This window comes from Dasypus novemcinctus, chromosome 5 (assembly GCF_030445035.2).
Source record: "Dasypus novemcinctus isolate mDasNov1 chromosome 5, mDasNov1.1.hap2, whole genome shotgun sequence".
NCBI lineage: Eukaryota > Metazoa > Chordata > Mammalia > Cingulata > Dasypodidae > Dasypus > Dasypus novemcinctus.
Window position 1 is genome coordinate 108,563,631 of NC_080677.1, and position 21,784 is coordinate 108,585,414.

Consider the following 21,784-nt stretch of genomic DNA (forward strand, 5'->3'; position numbering starts at 1 on the left):
ACTCTTCAATGTTATTTACTGCATAAAATACAATAAGGTAAATTGTGAGCATTTCTAAAGCCATGGGAAAGGTAGCTTTCATATTTTTCATTTGTTATTTCTTTAGAGTTCACTTCCTTGCCATGTGTTAGACAACTATGTGATGTTTCACCTTTTATTTAAGCAGTTTTAGACATGGGTGTAGCTGTGAGTTGAAAAAGTTCTCTAACCTCTTCAGCCAATGACTCATTGTTAAATGTAAGAAATACATAAATTGTTTTAATAGCTAAAAAAAAAAAAAAAAAGAAATTGTGACCTAGCAGCTATGAACTTCTAGAAAGTGGACTTCTAATTTACTTAGTCACCAGTCAGCAAATGGCTTCCCATTCTGGGCCACAGGCCTCCTTTCTGTAAACATTAGAGAGCTGCTCATTAGTCCCCATCTAAGTGAGCATGGAGATTGGCAATGAACAGAAGAGCCATCTTGCCAAAGGCAAGAGAGCAAACTAAGAAAAATAACTGGGAAATAGCCTCTATTTGGCCTCATCTACTGACAGAGGCACAATTGAAGAGTGCTATTAACACTATTTACTCTTTCAAAAATCAGGAAAAATGACAAATTTAAAATGCGACATGCTTGAAAAAAGTGATTGTCCTTTAGATTAAAGGGAGTTAGGAGACCCATGAATCTGAACAAATCAAATACAAAGAAATACTGGAAACAATTAGGAATTTTGAATATGACCTAAGTATTAGATGATATCAAGGGATTATTAATTTTGGGGTTGTTGCAATATATAGGAAAACTGTTTTATTTTTTAAAGACATAATTTACCATACAGTATTTATAGGTGGAATGTTATGATATGTTATTTTCTTTAAAATAATTCAGTATAAAATGATATATATAAAACATTAGTTAACAAAAGAAAATATGTCATGTCAGAGAATAGTTATTTTCTAGACTTCATAGGTCATGGTCACTTTATCAGTGAGTTTTCTTATTTAGATGGGGCAGATTCAAGGTCAGTCTTCACCACCAGGGAGACTAATGCTCCCTTCCAGCAATGAAAGACTTGGGGAGACTCAAATGGGGACAGCATGCATTAGAAAGCATATGGAAAGGGACCTCTTATGTAGTGCCCTCCTCCCCTTGTTATAGTTTCTGATTCTATAGCTATCAAGGTGAAGAGAGAAAATGATCAACTTATCATTCACTGTAATACACAGGAGATCTCCTGGTTACATAATAAAGATCATGTTGCTTCTGATTAAGGAAAGATTATATCTCTTTTGCTGGAATTACAAATAAATTTTAGGCTTTGCCAAAATTTGAAAAGCCAAAATTTTAACTTTGTTGACTATTCCACTGAAATTTTCTCAATGTCTGCATTCTTTATATCAGCTCTCTAGGTGGTGAGGGAAAACTGTTCTCCAGAAGTAAGAATCTTATCAAATATTTTATTATATTTTATGTATTTTATATCCTGGGACATCAGAATCCTCGAAACATTGCCCCATTCTAAGACACTGATATGGGTGCTCACATCCTTCATATTCCAATTGGTTTCATAAACCCACACTCCTTTAACAGGACCAGGTTTCCTGGTATCTTACCCTTGCCATATCCCCACATGGAAATGGGGTTTCCCCTTACTCTGATGCAAATGTTTGACATTTATTGTCTTTGCAAAGGCAGGGATTCCTTATGATTAAACCAGAATGGAGAAAAACAGCATCAGCTGACCAAAAGGGAATTCATACTTTTATTTTTCAAAAAGTTGCTCTCATTCCATTCTCTGCAGGAAAGGGATGGGGTATCTTCAGGATGAGCATAAAGATTCCCACTGCCGGAATATTCGGAATACCTTTCTTGACTTCTCAGAGAGACTCTATAAGTACAAAAGCTCATTATTAGAGATTTAATTGTTACAGAGACAAAGGCTGGGTATTAGCTCATAGGCCTGGACTGCAAATTTCTCCCATAATGATCCAGATATATAAAACAAATTACATTTTATATTGTGCTACAAATAACATATTCCTAAAACCAGACTAAAAATCAAGAAGCCTGTGTTCTATTGTTAGAACTATTGCTAATACCAGAGTCTCTAAAATACTGCTCATACCCTCCCTCCAAGCATCTATATGTGTCCTTATTTTTATATCTGACCTACCATTAGTGTAATACATATCTTGCACTGGTTTCTCATCCATGATGTTGAAATAGCCATAATTCTTTATTTCTTGTGAATAAGAATCCACATCTACATGATATCTAGCTAGGGTTAACAATATAATCTAAGGTCAAGGAATAAAACAAAGTGAAATGATCCTCAAGAGTTTAAACTATGACCTTGACCTTCTCAGCTTCAAGTTTTAGACAATAGAATAATAAGAAAATCTCATTGCTATTTGATTGTGCCTATGAAGTGATCTGAGATCTTGAGAAATGGTGTTATAGAGAAACAAAGCAATTGCTAAAAGGTGAAGTTCCCAGTAAATCAGAACACTTGGTTTTCTGCCTTTGAAGGTCCAATGAAGAGCACAGATATTCAACACAGAGAGGTTTTCCGTGAGAGCACAGATAATATCTAGCAAGATAATCTGTAAGATGGCTCTTTCACTGTTTCCTTATCCTTTTTGTGGATGAGTGTCTCAATAAAATAAAGTTCCAGGAGGGAAAATGAGTTCTTACTAATAACTGAGGGGAATTTAGTTAATAAAGTTACAGAAATCAAAGGTAAAAGAAGTGTAAGTTTAAAAAGTAGTATAAAATTTTCCTTAAAATCAAGATCCTTTACCATAGTCTCATGAAGCTTTGTATTTTCCAATCAGAGCAGCTCAAAGAAGGTTAAAAGAAAAACTACCAAGCAGAGTCTTAAGAGTCCTAAAATCCAGGGCCAATCAGAAGACCAATTTCTTCCACCACGAAAAAGCCATGTGGGGTTTCTTTTTAGTATGACAGTGACAAAGGGAGTCTTAATTAAAACTGCTAATATACTATTTCATGCAGATCTAGGTAGAGAGCATTTGTGTGCAAAGATAGCATTAATCTCTCAGTTTGGGCAGTGGGTCAAACATTTGCCTTCAAATAGCTTTATGTAGTTTCAGAAGATTTTTAAGTTGGGAAAATGCAGATTTTTTCTGCTAAAACTTAAGAAAACTTTCATCTGCATATTTACTAAGGGCACTAATGTACATTCTTGGGCTACTTCAACTATCATTTCCTCGAATGAAATCCTGTGGCCCTATAAAATAATGGATCTGGGAATGCTTCTTGGAAATACCTGCTGGCAAGCATTATTTTACTTTGTCCTCAGGGGACCTAGCGGTTAGAAATTATATTCATACCAGGCTACAAGGTAAATTTGGAAGTAAGCAAGCAAAGGAAAGAGAACACAGTTTTCATGAATCCTTAATGCTTCTCCTATAACTGTCATCCTTTACATAGAGCAAACACTTGACTTGTTTCCTCAGTTGTCATAATAGATTTGAATTTACCCACATTTGTAGCAGAAGCAGATATTGCTGAGCCGGCTAGCTGAAAATAAGTGCAAAAGTCTGGGGCTGTGGAATACAGGAAAAGACCATTCTCTGTGTAAGGAATGAAATCATAATCTCAGTGTCAGAGCATGGTGCACTGAACAGTTAATTTAACTGGCCAGGTCCCAAATGCAAGTGAAGGCAACTCATGGGAAAAACAGCTGTTTGCAATGTGAGGCCAGAATGCCTGCCTATTCACGCATTTCTGTTTCTGTATTCCTTCTTGACTTGGAGTCATTTTAGTTGGGAAGACAACTTACCAGAATTTGATGGGATGCCCTACGCTAAAAGATAGAAATATTGAATTGGTTCCCTGACTATTCTCTAGGATGAAACCACAATGAGTCTAACAACTTATGAAAGCTGAGGGCAGGCAGGGTGCTAATTACAGGACCAGCCTCTGCTCCCCATCCCATAAACAGCAAGTGCTGCACACATACAGGGCAACGGCTGATCTCACCATGGAGTCTGTTTCAGCTGGCTGGTTAGACTGTTTGTGGGCCAAGAGGACATTCAGCACTGCCTTCCAGCCTGGCTCTGCCTGGGTGCTGGCATCTAACTCAGTTTCACCATCCTCTCTGATTTCTTTGCCAAGTGTGATATTCACCCAAGGGCACCAGTCTCTATGCTGAGAGGTAGGATCAAAGAAGCTTCGAGAAGATGTGTCCTGGAGGAGAAGGAAGAGAAGTATTGTTAATGAAAGGGAAGTGCTATGTAAATTCAAGGAGACCTGCTACTAGTTGTCAAGACCAGAATCTCACACTACCTACATTTCTGATTTTCGTGCTGTCCTTTAAACTTTGCCTGTATCTTTTCCCCTCATTTTCTTTATTCTTTCACAACTTTTGTCTTAGACAAACTATTTTAAACCTCCCCCACCCCTGACTGCTGCCACTATTGCCTGAAATATTTATTATCTCTCCAGAATCCATCCCAAAGGAACAAAAGGCAAAACCTTACAATGTTTCCCCCATTGGTAACTCAACTGTCCTACCTTTATACTTATTCACATGGTCTTTTAGCCACAGGACCAGGAAAGGGCTTGTGCCTGCTTCTCTATATTGCATAGTGAGGGCTTAGTGTGTTCTATGTGCTCAGTGACTTTTACATGCAAAGGTGGACTCACTGAGCTGCTAGAAGAGCAGAGGCGCACACGCTTGGCTTTCCGGAGAGGGCTAGATGGCACTTCCAGGCCAGAGGTGTCTCCTGTTCCCATGCTTCGGGTCACTGGACGGGTTCTGGTGGTAGGGCTAGCAGCCTCCAGCTCAGGACGGTCAACAGGACTGGAAGAGTCCCAGCTCCGAGTTCGGGAGACGATGAGACCTGGGCTCTTTTCGGTCTGAAGAAAAGGGCAGATAACAGAAGTCCACATATCATATTAATGATTACAGTCAGGAGAAAGATTTCTAGAAGGATGTGAAAGCTAATTTATAATTTATTTGTTTTGCCATTTTACAAATTGGGGTACAATATACCTAACATAAAATTTACCAGCTTAACCATTTTATTTATTTATTTATTTCTAAAGATTATTTTTTATTTTTCTCCCTGCCTCCCCCAGTTGTGTCTGCTCTCTGTGTCCATTCGCTGTGTGTTCTTCTGTGACCGCTTCTATCCTTATCAGTGGCACCAGGAATCCATGTCTCTTTTTGTTGCATCATCTTGTTGTGTCAGCTCTCCGTGTGTGCGGCACCATTCCTGGGCAGGCTCCACTTTTTGTCCCGCTGGGCGGCTCTCCTTACGGGGCGCACTCCTTGCGCATGGGGCTCCCCTATGTGGGGGACACCCCTGAGTGGCACGGCACTCCTTACGCGCCTCAGCACTGCACATGGGCCAGCTCTACAAGGGTCAAGGCGGCCCAGGGTTTGAACTGTGGACCTCCCATGTGGTAGGTGGACGCCCTATCCATTGCGCCAAGTCCGCTTCCCAGTTTAACCATTTTAAGTTTACAATTCAGTGGCATTAAGTACATTCACAATGTCATGTAATCATAACCACTATTCATTTCCAGAACATTTTCATCACCCCAAACAGGAACACTGGTAGCCATTAAGCAATAACCCCCTAATTTATAGTTTAAACTATAAGAATTTAGTTTCTGAACTGCCTATATGACTAAACTCTTCAAAGAATAATCGGTTTCTAAACAAAATAATGAATTTAGGTTCTCCATTGTAACTGGTGAGTTGAAACATTACATGGTATTCTGATCGATGTGGTTAGAAGTGAAGCCTGGGAAATGAATGTGGCTCAACCAATTGGGCTCCCATCTACCACAAAGGTCCAGCATTTGATGCCCAGGGCCTCTTGGTGAGGGCAAGCTGGCCCATGCGGAGTGCTGGCCTACACTGGAATGTGGCCCTGCGTGGGAATACTACCCCACGCGGGAAAGTCGCCCTGTGCAGGAGTGATGGCCAATGCGGAGAGGTGGCGCAGCAAGATGATGCAACAAGAGACACAGAGGACAATGGATGTGTCACGATGATGGGAGCAAGTGTTGCTGTGGGGGGTGGGGGCGGTGGGGTTAAATGGGACCTCATATTTTTTTAATGTAATTTTAAAAAATAAATAAATAATTAAAAAAAAAAAAAAAGAGACACAGAGGAGAGAGAATAAGAAGACATAGCAGAGCAGGGGAGCTGAGGTGGTGCGAAAGAGTAATCACCTCTCTCCCATTCTGGAAGGTCTCAGGATCGGTTTCTGGAGCCACCTAATGAGAATACAAGCAGACACAGAAGAACACACAGCGAATGGACATAGAGAGCAGACAACAGGGGGAAATGGGGTGCAGGGGGTAGAGAAATAAATAAAAATAAATCTTAAAAAAAAAAAAGAAAAGAAATGAAGCCTACCTACCACCTAGGTTAATTTTCACCTTTTCCAACATTTTGGCAAGTGTTGGATTACAAAAAAAAATCTTCCCCAAACAAGCCCATTAAGTCCATACCTGCTCTGAGCCTGGGGAAGATGTGGCATCCTGGCTACGAGTCATCATTCTTCTAGGAGATTCTGGCACCAGAGGGAAGCGCTCTGGTCGCCCGTCAGGGCCTGGGATGGGGGAGCTGGTCAGGCCAAAGGGTACATCCAGGTCGGTCATGGATGACTCAATCTGCTGGAAGCCCCAGAGTCCCACCTTCCTCATACACTGTGAACATGTTATCAGGGAGAGCTGCAGAGGCTCCAAGGAAGAACTAGGCATGAATAGAAAATAAAGTAAGTTTTCTCAAAGGATAACATTTCCAAGTGACTAAATATAATGATTTGAGAGTATTCTTTATCTCAGCAAACAAAACTTTGGAACAGACCAGTGGACTGTGAACAATGTCCTCTCAGAGACCTCCTCCTCCAAACTTAGGATGAACTTCATCATATCTCACACATTTCCTGTAGGAAAACCTATGGGTCTTGGACATGCTCTCGACAGTAAAACTATTTTGAAGGCAAGTTTTTGCCCCTCTCAAACCTTTTTCCTTTTAAATGAAAACATTCTTTCAATGCCACTGTTCTGACAATCTTCTGTCTCAGAAGGAGTTGATGCCAAATTAAGCAGCTGGAATGGAAACACCAACATGGGGGTCCAGAGGATTACAACTTATGTTTCCTTTGGTAGCTGTCATCAATTAAACTGACTTTGTTTTTTCCTTTCTAAAAAATAGAGAGGAATTTCACTGTTTATGGAACACAAATTCCTAACTAGAGAGTGATAGTACAACAAATGAAGTTCAGGTATGAGCACCAAGAAATCCCAAGTTCTAATTCTGGCTCTGTTATGGATTCTTTCTCTCCCTCCAGTCTCTTTGTCCTTGTTTTTCTCATAAGAAACACTACGTGATTTCCATGTAATATTGGTGAGTGATCTACATGGGTGTGAAGTGTTTTTACAGCTCAAATTCCCAGGCAAAATCAAACTACTAACCTACATGCCCAGCCACACAGAGACAGAATACAGGCAGTGACATGGACTTGGATGTCTGAGCCTAATTTGGTTGTAGTTCTTCTCTCTTCAGTTCGGTGATCAAGTTCATCTTCAAATAGGTGTATGAGAATGCTAATCTTGTCCTCTGTCAAGCACTACAAAGAAACCAAGGTTAGAAACTTAAAATTTCAACTATTATGAAAAGAAAAGTTATATATACTGATGTGCCTGAATGGTACAAGATAAAAATCATGACAACAATGATAAACATGAAGACAACTTCATTAAAGAAGACTTACTTCTAAAACAGGGTTAAGATATCACACAGAAGCTATCTGATCTGCAATGGATCTGCTGATTGAGAATAGTGGTATTTTTCCTGGAACTATCAAATCTGTTTTTAGTGCTAAGTTATTTTCAGTATCAACTCCAGATTTCCTCTGAAATCTGCAATCTTCAAACCCAAATACTGAAAACATTACTGTTCATGTCTTGACATGACAATGAATTTCTTTCTGACAGAACAGGGCTTGCCATCATCTTTATTTTTGCTTTAAGAATATTAAAGAACTGTGACACAGTAAAAAAAATTGTCTTGGCTAGGGGCAGGGTGAAATTTATAATAAACATCACAGATTAATAGTTTGGTGCTAAAACCCATAACAACCTTAAAAAGCAAAATAATCAGTGGCTATTTCCTTCAGTAAAGCTTTGTCTTTACTGAATATCCACAGGGTGCTGAGGTGGGATAGTAAATACTCAAAGTACAGAGCATTTCAAAACTTCTATTCATAAGGGTGAAGGAAGTGAATAACTTCTCTAGTACTGTCTTTGGAAAATGGAATGCAATAAACTCACGAAATCACATTTCAGGAGCTTCTGTTAAGTAGTTTTTAAGTAACAAATCTAGATAAAATTGAATTTGTATCATTTGGTTTCATTCAAAATCATATCTAAAAGTGCAAGTGAAAGCCATTTACTCAAACCCTCAAAAATATCTTTTTGGTGGAGACTGAAAAAGATCAGTTGAGAGACAAACAAGTAGTTCTCTTCGTAGCACTCTGCATCCTCTTGCCATTAAAAGAAATGCTTCATGTACAAATGCTCGTGACAACTGGAGAACACTGTAGCCTCATCAAGAAAAACTCACCATAGTTTTCAAGTCCTCTGGCCTGAGAGAAGGAAGCTGGAGGTCTAAATGACAAAGACTTTGAAAACGATCCAGGAATTCACTAAGAAGAACAGCAGGCTCGTCCAATGGCAACATTCCAAATCGATCTGTGGAAAAATTAAACTGGAAGTTTATATTGGTACAAATTATAAAAAAAAATAATTAAAAAAAACATAGAATGATTGGGGAAATGTAAAATCAATGAGATATTTGATATTAAAAAAACTGTTGACTGTTTTTGGATGGGACTGTGATGAAACTGTTGTGATTATGTTTAAAAATTGGAGTCCTTATCTTTTATAGCTATGTCTTGAAATACTTAGAGATGAAATAATATGATGCCTGGGTTTGAGCTTCAAAACAATGGATAGGGGAGGGGAGGTGACAGGAATATAGAGGAAACAGGTTTGACCATAAGCTGATAATGGCTGAAGTTAAGTGATGGGCTAGGTTTTATTATGTACTACTGCCTACTTATGTGTATGTCTGAAATTGTATTAAGAAAAAAGGAAAAAAGAAAACAAAACAGAATTACCATGAGTGGAGGCTTGAATAGGTGACAGGAGTTAACAAACCAATAAAAAAACAAACAAAACAAAACAAAAACCCAGTATTTTATAACAACTTGTTACTTTATAACAAGAAGTAAGATTTATCCAGATAATAACAATCTGGATAAATTATGAGTTAAGAATAAAAACAGGCCCTCACATTCCCAATGTTTATACAAGAGATTAAAAAGGCTTACATTATAAGGTGAAACAAAACAGGGTATTAGAGCAGTAAAAGTATAAACTTAGGAAGCATTCTTATTATACCTAAGTTGAGAAAGAATCTGTTTGAAAACCGATTAGTGCAAATCAATTGATCATATAGTGTAATTGTCTTTGTTGCTACCTGATTCTTCTCTTGGATATTTGGTACACTGATTGCAAATACAAATTGTGAGAAAGGTCCTGCTGAGTTACTTCCTAAGGAGGTCTATCAGGCCTAGAAAGATAACTGAATGGAAACCACAATGAATCAGCTTCAGTAAGGAATGGAAATACATTTTAGAAATGAGAGATTTCTTAAGAAGAGAGAACATGCCATTCTAAGTTGGGAACTAAAAAGGAGGGAGCCACTCCCTCCTTTTGGTAGCCTTCTCAGTCTTGAATTAACATTCAATTGCTGAGCAGCCACAGTCACTATAAGCCAGGCCTTTAGACTCCGAAGACCCAAGACACATTCAGGACCCTTAAGTTAAATCTAATACGGGAGGCAGATAAGCAAGGCCATTATAGTGTACAAGTATTATTACGACAGTAAATAGAGAATATTATGGGCATCCACAAGTGGACGTAGTAGGTACTGTTATTTGCCCACCCAAGAGCTATGCCTGCTCCTGCCTTGCTGACAGAGCCTGGATTTTCTCTGGTACCAATTTTTTGCTCTAGTGACTCATGGGTAAATCCTGATTTGTCTCCCTTAATTATAATAACAGCATTCCTCTTAGCAGCGACCAACTGCTGTTAGTAAGGGACATTTAACCCAATCCTGGTCAACAAAAGAGGAGAGATGTCTGCTGGGGGATTCTGTGAATATAGGAAGGAGGCCTCCATCCCTCCACTGGATGGTGTTGTATCTACATGGGAATCCTGAAATGTCTGCCTTCATGTAACCATGAGGAAAACTAGTTTTAGAGTGAAATGACAAGCTTCTTGTAAGAACTGGGCCCATGGTAACATCATTGAGTCAATGAATTAACCAACACTGGAGCAATCCTACCATAGGACTTTTTGTGATGAGATATAACACATTTTCATATTGTTTAAGTCTTTACTTTTGCTTTTGCTGCCTTCCTTCTTTCATTCCTCCTACCTTGCTTTATTTGGGGGGGGGAGGATGAGGGGGGGTTGAGGGGGAAGCTTCCTGACATTAAGCTAGGGTTGATTACGGTAGGGGAGTTCTCAGGAAAGGCTTCTCAGAGGCAGTCGGGCTAAGCTAAGTTTGAAATTCCAACAACAGTGTGCAAAGACAAAGGGCCAAAGGATGGCACATTCTAGAAATTCTAAATAGTTTCACAGGGGTGGGACCCACTGTGCCTGTGGGAAGAATGACAGGAGATAAAGCCAAAATGTAGACCGTGGCCAGACCATGATTTTATTAATGTATGTGTTGAAAAACTACTGAAAGATTTCTTAAGGGAGAACTGATATTAAGAGATAGTGAGCAACAGTTTAGAATGGAGGCAAAGAAGTAAGATTAGAAGACATTAAAGTAATAATCCCTGTAAGAAATGAAGACGTGGGTGGCTTAAGGGTGGAGAGAAGGAGTATCGCTGTGGTAAAACACTTAATGATCAACAAAACCTCATATTATAAGAGAAATAGGGTACAAGAATATATAGAGCATTAATCTGGGAAAATAAATACAAACTCATGATGTTAAATAGAAATTTCACAGTGATGGTTTCACGGGTTATACTATGTCAAAACTTATCAAATTAGATATCTAAAGTGCAGTTCAGCCTATGCCAAGTATACCTCAATAAAGTTAGTTAAAAAAAATCTCTTTTCTAGTTTTGTTACTAGAAGTAGTTATAGTAACTAGAAGTATTGTTACTATAACAATAGCAGTTTTACTCACTACTAATTAGACGTGCATCCTTAGCAGCCAGATTTTGGTTTCTTGTAAAATTATTCTACTTAAAAGGATCTGGTTCTTTGGAGTGTTGCTAGTTACATGTCTTGTTGGGACAGGGAAGAAAATCAAGTTAGATCCAGAAAATTTTGTTGTTGCTAGAAAGCAAGAATACTTTTAAGAATATCATAGACAATGCTAAAAGAATAGAATAGTCAGCTTAAAGGAGGTCCTTAGTCCAGTTGTAAATATTTGAAATTCAAATAAAAGAATAATTAAAATTAATTAAATAAGATGTTTTGGAAAGGTCATGAGTTTACAATAATATGCAAAAAAATACAGGAGGAGCAATGGCAATTATTTTTTAAAATTAATTTTACTAAGAAGGGGAACACTGACATGTTTATGAGTATTTAGGTTGTTCTATCAAGTACATGACTATTTATAAAATACAGCTGTATGTTGCAAAATCTGTATAGAATAACATCAGCAGAAATGGCAAAGTAAGGACCTGTGAAAATTTTTTCCTCCATAAAAGCAAGAGAATACTGACAAAAAGGGGCAAAATAAACTTTTTCAGAACTCTGGAAATTAACCAATTTCAATGGAAATTAAACAATGGCCTGAGCCATTGTTTGCCTGGGGATCCAGCAGGGAACTAGAGCTATCCAATTCTTACAAACACCCTCCCTACTGACCAGGACTGGTTGCTGAGGACGCAGAAAGAGAGGAATTATTTCCTACCCTGGGAAAAGGAGGGGGCTGCTGGCAAAAGCTGCAGAACAGTCTTGGAGAAAGTTTGATCTGAATAGCCTTGAGGCAGGAGCCTTTGTCACTCTGTTGCAGTCAGTGTTGCAGGGAACACACGCCAGCCAGGGTCTGAACTGAGGGCTGCTGAAGAGCACCATCTGCTGGCTGACCAAGGAAGTGCAGGTGAGGAAATTAAAAGTAAAGAAGAGAGGCTTTCCCTGGCTTTTACAGCCTCCCTCCCCAAGGCTCTTGGAAGTGGGTTTGTAAACTATTACTGGTCCATGGCCTGTATTTGAGCAACTAAACAAGCACAATCCTAAAGACCTAGAACACATTTAACCAAGAATCAAAGAACAGTAGTTACAAGCAGCTCTAGCCACTAAATCCTTACACAAGACAGGGAAATTGAACATCAGCGTAAACTCACCATCATAATCAGATGCTAGGCATTAGCAAAAATTTACAAGCCATACTAACAAAATGGAAGAAATGGCCCAAGCAAAGGAGCATTCCAAACCCCCAGATGAGACACAGGCTTTGAGACAACTAATCAAGGAGGTTCATATAAATCTCCTAAATCAAATCAACAAGTTGAAAGACAATATGGCTAAAGAGATAAAGGACATCAAGAAGACCCGGGGCTAGCACAAAGAATAATTTGAAAACCTGAACAGAACAATAACAGAGTTTATGAGAATGAAAGACATAACAGGTGATATCAAAAACACATTAGAAAAATTTTTTTTAAAGATTAAAAAAATACCAAAAAAAAACCCCACCAAAACACATTACAGGGGATCTAATATGGTTCAAACAGTTGAGACCCTGTATCCCACATTGGAAGTCCCAGGTTCGGTCCCTGGTGCCTCCTAAAAACAAAAAAATAAGCAAGCAAACAAGCAAAAAAATCAACTTGGGGAGCTGATGTGGTTCAGTGATTGAGCACCAGCTTCCCACATACAAGGACTTGGAGCCCTGGTACCTCAAAAACAAAAACAAAACAAAACACATTACAATGATGTCAGAGTAGACAGGCATGGCTCAACTCTCAGAAAAACAAGGGAGAAAGGGCCAAAAGCTGTCCAAGTGTCCTGCTTTGAGGGTCAGCAGACAGGACAGTGCTAAGCAGCCCCCAGGAGGTGAGGGACAGAAAGATGAAGAGCCTGAAACAACAAACATGAGTTACAAAACCCCTGCAGTGGCTGGGAAAGGCGCCATCCTGCACGCTCAAGACATTAAGCCTGGATAAAACCCCCGGTTCACTACAGCTGAATCAGAGGGGAACAAATGTCTTCTTCCCTGTCAGCTGTTACAAGAGAACAGTGAGGGGACATCAGAGGGCAGAGAGTGGCTTCTCTTCAGTGAATTCAGCCAGTAGAGCCTACTTTGAATCTTGGCTCTGGTCAGACCAGAAATGTGGGAAAAAACACCTCCCTGGAAAGGCTTGTCGACAAGCACCATCTGCTGTCTAGCCAAGAAACTGTGAGGAGAAAAACTGCTTTTAGGACTCTCTTTAGTTCCAATTCCTGGGAGAAAATCTGTACCCCATTAGTGAGTTCCTGGGCCCACTTTTCTTTTTTTTTTATTTTTAAGATTGAACCTAGGACCTCATACATGGGAAGAAGACACTCAATCACTGAGCTACACCTGCACCCCCCCCTTTTTTTTCTTTTCTTTTCTTTTTTCCTGATTTTGGTAACTTAAGCTGGGCAATTAAAAAAAAAAAAAAGGCCAGTAAAAGGTTTTTTTGAGAAATGAGAAAGAGTGAGAGTACACACCTGAGACATGGGTGTGAGTGTGCTACAGGGTAAGACACATAACATGGGGCACCCTGAGGTAGGTATTTTTAAGGCCTTTCCTCTGCCCTCCTCTCCATATTAAGGAAGGATCTCAAGCTGGGCAATTTTAAAGACTCATAATAAATTGAACCAAAAATCAAAGAAGAGATATGGGGGAAAAAAAAGACTAGGTAAGAAATTGACCATCAGCGTAAATTCACCAACATATTCAGATACCTAGACATCAGCAAAAAATTACACATCCTTGTGAAAGACATAAATATCAATATCTAAGAAGGACAACGCATCTCAAACAGAATAAATCCAAAGAGACCTACTCTGAGACACCTATTCCAAATGACAAATATCAGAGATATAAAGAAGATTCTGAAAGAAGCCAGAGAAAAGCAAAGCATCACATACAAGGGAAACTCAGTAAGATTAAGTGCCAATCTCTCATTAAAAACCAAGGAGGTGAGTAGAAAGTGATATAAAGTATTTAAGGGACTGAAAGAGAAAAACTGCCAGCAAAGAATCCTGTATCCAGCAAAACTGTCCTTCAAAAATGAGGGTGAGTTTAAAGCCTTAAGATTCAAACAAAGACAGGGAGAGTAGGTTATCAAAAGACCAAAATTACAAAAGACACTAAAGGGAGTGCTGCAGCCTGAAAGGAAAAAAAAACAAGGGTGAGAGACTTAAAAAAGGGTATAGAAATGAAGATTATTAGCAAGGATAAATTAAAGGGTAAAAAGACAGACAACAGTAAGATGTGACAATGGAAAGCCACAGGATAAAACAGTAAGTAATGACTTTACAGTAATAGCATTGAATGTTAATGGTTTGAACTCCCCAATCGTAGACTGATAGAATGGATTAAAAATATATGAGCCATCTATACGTTGTCTATGAAAGACTCATCTCAGATATAAGGACACAACTAGGTTGAAAGTGAAAGGTTGGAAAAAGATATTCCACACAATTAGTAGCCCCCTCAAAAAAGAGCTGGATTAGCAATATTAATACTGGACAAAATAGATTTTAAATGCAAAACTGTTATAAGGGATGAAGAAGGTTATTATATATTAATAAAAGGGGCAATTAACCAAGAAGAAATAACTATAATAAGTATTTATACACCTAACCTAGGTGCCCCAAGGTACATGAGGTACATGCGGGCAAAACTGAAGGAAGAAATAGATTTCTCTACAATAATTTTGGAGATGTCTATATACCGCTCTCAGTATTGGATAGAACATCTGGACAGAGGATAAACAAAGAAACAGAGAGCTTGAATAATATGATAAATGAACTAGATCTAACACATTTATAGAGCATTACACTCCAATACAACAGGATATACATTCTCTTCAAGTACTTAAGGATCCTTCTTCAGGACTAACTAGGTTGGGTCACAAAACAGTTCTCAATAAATTTAAAAAGATTGAAATTATACAAAATGCTTTCTCTGGAAGCTGGAAGTCAAAATATATGGAAAAATGGAAAATTCATAAATATATGGAGATTAAACAATACACTCAATCAGTGGGTCAAAGAAGAAATTGCAAATAAATTCACTAAATATCTTGAGATGAATGAAAATGAGAACACAACATATTAAAACCTATGGGACACAACAAAGGCAGTACTGAGAAGGAAATTTATAGTTCTCAGTGCTTACATTAAAAAGGAAGAAAGAGATAAAATTGAAGATCTAACTGCACAGCTGGAAGAAATAGAAAAAGAACAGCAAACTGATCCCAAATCAAGCCAAAGGAAAGAAATAAAGATCAGAGCAGAAATAAATGAATAAGACAGCAAAAAAAGAATAATGAAGAGAATCAACAAAACCAAAAGCTGGTTCTCTGAGATGAACAAAATTGACAAAGCCTTAGCTAGACTGACAAAGAAAAAAAGAGAGAAGATGCAAATAAAAATTTTAAAATAAGAGGGGAGACATTACCACTGACCCCACAGAAATAAGAGAGATCACAAGAGGATACTATACTATGAATATTGCAGCCCAAAAAACTAGACCATGTAGATGAGAAGAATAAATTTCTAGAAACACACAAACAACCTACACTGACCCTAAAAGAAAAAGAAGACCTCAGCAAACCAGTCACAAATAAAGAGATTGAAACAGTCATCAGAAATCTCCCAGGGGGATTGGATATGGCCCTACAGTTGAGCACCTGCCTCCCAAATGGGAGGTCCCAGGTTCAGTTTTCAGTGCCTTCTAAAAAAATAAAAACAAACAACAAGCAAAAAAAAAATGATAAAACCAACTCAGGAAGCCTATGTGGAAGTACCGGCTTCCCACATACAAGGTCCTGGGTTCAATCCATGGCCCCAGTACCTCAAAAATAAAAATAAAAATAAATCTCCCAGTGGGGCAGAGTAGCTCAAGTGTTTGAGTGCCTGCTTACCATGGTTACCCATGGTTACCAAGGGCCCAGGTTCAATCCCCAGTACCTCCTTAAAACAAACAAACAAACAAATGAAAAAACCAACTCTCACTGGGGAGTGGATATAGCCTAATGGTTAAGCACCCTGCTTCCCAAGTACAAGCTCCCGGAATCAATCCCTGGTACCTCCTAAAAACAAATGAAAACGCTAACTCTCATTGGGGCGCAAATGTAGCTTAGTGGTTAAAAGCCTGCTTCTCATGTTCAAGGTCCTGAGTTCAATCCCTAGTACCACCTTAAAACAAAAACAAAAACAAAAAAAACTCCCAAAGAGGAAAAGCCCAGTACCAATTGGCTTCACAGCTGAATTCTACCAATCATTCAAAGATGATCAAATACTAGTGTTGCTCAAGCACTTCCAAAAACTTAATCAGGAATGAACACTACCAAACTCATTCTATGAAGCCAATAGCACCCTAATAACAAAACCAGATACAGTACGAGAAAAGAAAATTACAGACCAATATCTCTAAAGAATATAGATGCAAAAATCCTCAACAAAATACTTGCAAATATAATCCATAAGCATATTAAAAGAATTACACACCATGCTCAAATGGGTTTTATCCCAGGTATGCAAGGATGGTTCAACGCAAGAGAATCAATTAGTGAATAAGCCACATTAATAAATTGAAGAAGAAAAACCACACTATCTTTTCAATTGATGCAGAAAAGGCAATTGTCAAAATACCTCATTCTTTCTTCATAAAAACATTCCAAAAGATGGGAAGAGAAGGATGCTTTCTCAATATGGTAAAGTGCAAAAACCTACAACTAGTATTGTACTCAATGGTGAAAGACTGAAAGCTGAGATAAGGAACAAGACAAGGATGCCCAATGTCACCACTGTTATTCAACACTGTGCTAGAAGTTCTAGCTAGATAAAGAAATAAAAGGCACCCAAATAGGAAAGGAAGAAGTAAAACTTTCACTGTTCACTGATGATATGATGTATACATAGAAATCCTGAAAAATCCACAACAAAGCTACTAAAACTAATAGATAGCAAAATGGAGAGATACAAGATTTATATGCAAAAATAAAAAGCATTTCTAAACATTACTGATGAACAATCTGAGGAGGAAATCAGAAAAAAAAATTCCTTTATAATAGTGACTAAAAGAATCAAATATTTAGGAATAAACTTAAGTAAGAACATCAAGGACCTATATTCAGAAAACTACAAAACATTGCTAAAAGAAACTCAAGAAGATTTAAATAAATGGAAGGACATTCTGTGTTCATGGGTTAGAAGACTAAATATCGTTAAGATGTCAAGTCTTCCTAAAATCATTCATGGATTCAACACAATCCCAATAAAAATCCCAACAGCATTTTTCACAGAAATGGAAAAGCCAATATCAAATTTATATGGAAGGGTAAGAGGCCCTGAATAGCTGAAGATGTCTTAAAAAAGAAGTTGAGGGAAGTGGATTTGGCTCAACAGATAGAGCGTCCACCTACCACACGGGAGGTCCACAGTTCAAACCCAGGGCTACCTGACCCATGTGATGAGCTGGCCCAAGCGTAGTGCTGATGTGCGCAAGGAGTGCCGTGCCACATAGGGGTGTTTCCCACATAGGGGAGCCCCACGTGCAAGGAGTGCACCCTGAAAGGAGAGCCGCCTTGCATGAAGAAAGCGCAGCCTGCCCAGGAGTGGCGCCGCACACCAAGAGCTGATGCAGTAAGATGATGCCACAAAAAGAGACAGAGATTCCCAGTGCCACTGACAAGAATCCAAGCAGACACAGAAGAACACACAGTGAATGGACACAGAGAGCAGACAACTGGGGGCGGGGAGGGCAGGGAAGGGAAGAGAAATAAATTAAGAAAATAAATCTTAAAAAAAAAAAAAAGAAGTTGAAAGACTTTTGCTTCCCACCTCTAAAGCATATTACTTGGAGTATTCCATCTTTTGCTGCAGTCAGAGGAACATCAAGCCACGAGCTGAGCTACGACCTAGAGCTTGATTCAATCATTATATGCTTGATTCAATCATTATAAATTGTAGTTTTGAATAAAACAAAATATTTAATAAACTGTAAAATAAAATAAAGCATATTACTTAGCTACAGTGGTAAAAACAGCATGGTACTGTCATACAGAGAGATTTAGCATTGGAACTGAATCAAGAACTCAGAAATAGACCCTCATATCTACAGTCAAGTGATTTTTTTTTCAAGTACCAGGGACTGGGGATTGAACTGGGGACTGCATATGTGGGAGGTTGGTGCTCAACCACTGAGCCACAATGGCTCCCCTTAGTTGTTTTTTTCGTTTGTTTTGCTGTTGTTTAGGAGACATGGGAACCCAACCCAGGACCACCCATATGGCAAGCAGGCACTCAACATCTTGAGCCATTCCCCTTCCCTCAGGTGATTTTTGACATAGCTGTCAAGCCCTCCCAGCTGGGACAGAGAAGTCTATTCAATAAAACGGTGCTGGGAGAAGTGGATATCCATAACCAGAAGAATGAAAGAGGACCCCTATTCATACCATATATAAAATTAACTCAAAATAAATCAAGGACCTAAAAATAAAAGTAACAACCATAAAACTCCTAGAGGAAAATGTAGGAAAACATTTTCAAGATGTTGCGGTAGGCAATAATTTCTTAAACCTTACACCCAAATCATGAGCAATGAAAGAAAAATAGATAAATGGAACCTCCCTCAAAATTAAACACTTTTAGAGGAGAAGATGTAGCTCAAGTGGTTGAGTGCCTACTTCCCATGTAGAAGGTTCCAGGTTTGACCCCTGTTACCTCCTAAAAAACAACAAATGGAAAAAAAACTCTCACTGGGGAGCAGGTATAGCTCAGTGGTTGAGCACCTGCTTCCCTTGTATGAGGTCCCAGGTTCAAGCCCTTTCACCTCCTAAAAAAAAATTAAACACTTCTGCACCTCAAAGGACTTTGTCAATAGGGTAAAAAGCTGCCAACTCAATGGGAGAAAATATTTGGAAATCACACAGGCAACAAGGGTTTAAAAATTCATGATCATAAAGAGATAATACAACTCAACAATAAAAAGACAAACTACTCAATTAAAAAATGGGCAAAAGACTTGAAGAGACACTTGTCTAAAGAAGAAATACAAATGGCAAAAAAACACACGAAAAAATGCTCAACATCACTAGCAATTAGGGAAATGCAAATCAAAACTACAGTGGTATATCATTTTATACCTTTGAGAAAGGCCTCTATTAAAAAGTTGCAAAACTACAAGTGTTGGAGAAGATGTGGAAAGATAGGAACATTTATTCACTGTTGGTGGGAATGCAGAATGGTACATCCACTGCGGAGGACTATTTGGCAGTTCCTAAGGAAGTTGAACACAGACTTGCCATGAGACCCAGCAATACCATTTCTAGGTATATACCCAGAAGAACTGAGAGCAATGACACAAACAGACATCTGCACACTGATGTTCATGGTGGCATTATTCACAATTGCCAAAAGATGGAAACAACCCAGGTATCCACCAACCGATGAATGAATAAACAAATTGTGGTATAAGGAAGTGGATGTGGCTCAAGAGTTGGGTGCCTACCTACCACACGGGAGGTCCTGGGTTCAGCTTCTGGTTCCTCCTAAAGAAGAGCAAGACAGCAAGCTGACACGATAGGCTGGCATGGTGAGCTGACGCAACGAGATGACACAATGAGATGAAGGAAAGAGGAGAAACATGAGGAAACCCAATAAGCGGATGTGGCTCAAGTGACTGGGTGCCTCCCTCTCACATGGGAGGTCCTGGGTTTGGTTCCCGGTGCCTCCTAAAAAGATGAGCAGACACAGAGAGCAAACAATCAACAGAGAGCAGACAGGGAGCACAAATAATGGGGGGGCTGGGGGGGAATAAATAAAATAAATCTTTAGAAAATTCTTTGTAAAAAATTATGGTGTATACATGACAGAATATTATGCAGCTGTAAGAAGAAATGAAGTCATGAAGCATATGACAACATGGATGAACCTGGAGGACATTCTGTGGAGTAAAAGCAAGACAGACAGAAAAGGACAAATGCTGTATGGCTGCGCTATTACGAATAAACTCATGGAGTTAATAACTAGAATAAAGGTCACCAGAAAATATAATGCGGTAAGAGAATGGAAAGTTGAGGTTTAATCTGTGTAGAATTGGTAAAAAGGTTGTTTGTAAATCTTTGGAAATGAATAGAAATGGTGAAAGCACATCACAGTGTTTGTAAATAGAAGAGCTATTCTATGGGTAAGACAGTGGTCGCAAGGGCAAGTCTAAGGACATGTATATTACTAGAAAGAAATCTAACAAATATAACAGGGGACTGGAGAACATGGTGAAACCTCATGTGAAATATGAATATGGGTAATAGTGCATATGTAAGACTGTTTTTACAAAATATAAATACAAATAAACTAGAAAGTCAGAAACAGAATTGCAGCTATGTATGGCAGAAGCATAGAAAGACTGAGAGGCAATGAGGGTTTTTTTGTTTACTTGGTTTTTAAATAATTATTACAGGAATAATGAAAATGCTCTAAAAATGACTGAAGTAATGAATGCACAACTATGTTATTATATAGAATACCACTGATTGTACACTTCAGATTTATGCTTTATTAATATGTTATTAATAAAATTTCTTTAAAAAAAAGAAATGTGCACACTCAATCTAAACATAAAATGGATCTTACTGGATTAAACCACCTTTCTAGATTTACCCTACCTGGTTCCCCAGGGTAGTTTACTCTAAAGGGGAAGAAAAAAACTTGTTTATTTAAAAAAATAAGACTCCAGAAGGTCCCAGGATCAGTTCCTAAGCCACCTAAAGAGAAGACAAGCAGACACAGAAGAACACACAGCAAATGGACAGAGAGAGCAGAAAACTTGGTGGGGGGGGGGGGCGGGGAACGGGGACGGGGGAGGAAACAAATCTCTTTTAAAAAAGATTGAAAAAATAGAAGAAACTATTACTGAGAAGACTAGACATTGAACTTACTTGAAGGCTTTAAATCAGGTACTTTAAACGTGTTCAAAGAACTAAAGGAAACTGTCTAAAGAACTAAAGGAAAGGATGATAATGATGTCTCACCACATTGAAAATATCAGTAAAGAGAGAGAAAATATACAAAAGAATCAAATAGAAATTCTGGAGTTGGAAAGCATAATACCTAAATGAAAAATCCCTAGAGGGTTCAACAGATCTGAGCTGGCAGAAGAAAAATTAAGCAAACTTTTGGATAGGTCAATTGAGATTATCCAGTCTAAGGAACAAAGAAAAAAAGAATGGAAAAAAAAAAAAAAGAACAGGGGTATGGATGCAGCTCAGTGGTTGGGCACCTGCTTTCCATGTATGGGGTCCTGGGTTAAATCCCTGGTACCTCCTAAAAAAAGTATTTTAAGTCAAATGCTTTCCCCTTCCTTGCAATGAACAAACAAAACAATAAAGTAAAAAGACAAACAGCAAATTCATTTATAATAATAAATACAAGCAGAATGAAGTTCTTTAAAAAAAAAAAAAAAAAGAACAAAGCCTCAGAGACATGAGGGACACCATCAAATGTACCAATGTATTG

The 21,784-nt window shown here is 38.5% G+C and overlaps 1 protein-coding gene across 1 annotated transcript in view; it reads right to left on the reverse strand.

Annotated features, from left to right (window-relative positions):
* Positions 1-1,722: 1,722 nt before the first annotated feature.
* ZC3HC1 (zinc finger C3HC-type containing 1) overlaps positions 1,723-21,784 on the reverse strand; it is a 31,741-nt gene continuing 11,679 nt past the window's right edge. Inside the window, exons 5-10 of the mRNA XM_004463244.5 lie at positions 8,592-8,719; positions 7,442-7,596; positions 6,473-6,716; positions 4,652-4,864; positions 3,986-4,192; positions 1,723-1,871 (exon numbers count right to left, since the gene is read on the reverse strand). Of these exons, the coding sequence (XP_004463301.2) occupies positions 1,803-1,871; positions 3,986-4,192; positions 4,652-4,864; positions 6,473-6,716; positions 7,442-7,596; positions 8,592-8,719 (1,016 nt within the window). The 3' untranslated portion in view covers positions 1,723-1,802. The remainder of the gene's footprint in view (positions 1,872-3,985; positions 4,193-4,651; positions 4,865-6,472; positions 6,717-7,441; positions 7,597-8,591; positions 8,720-21,784) is intronic.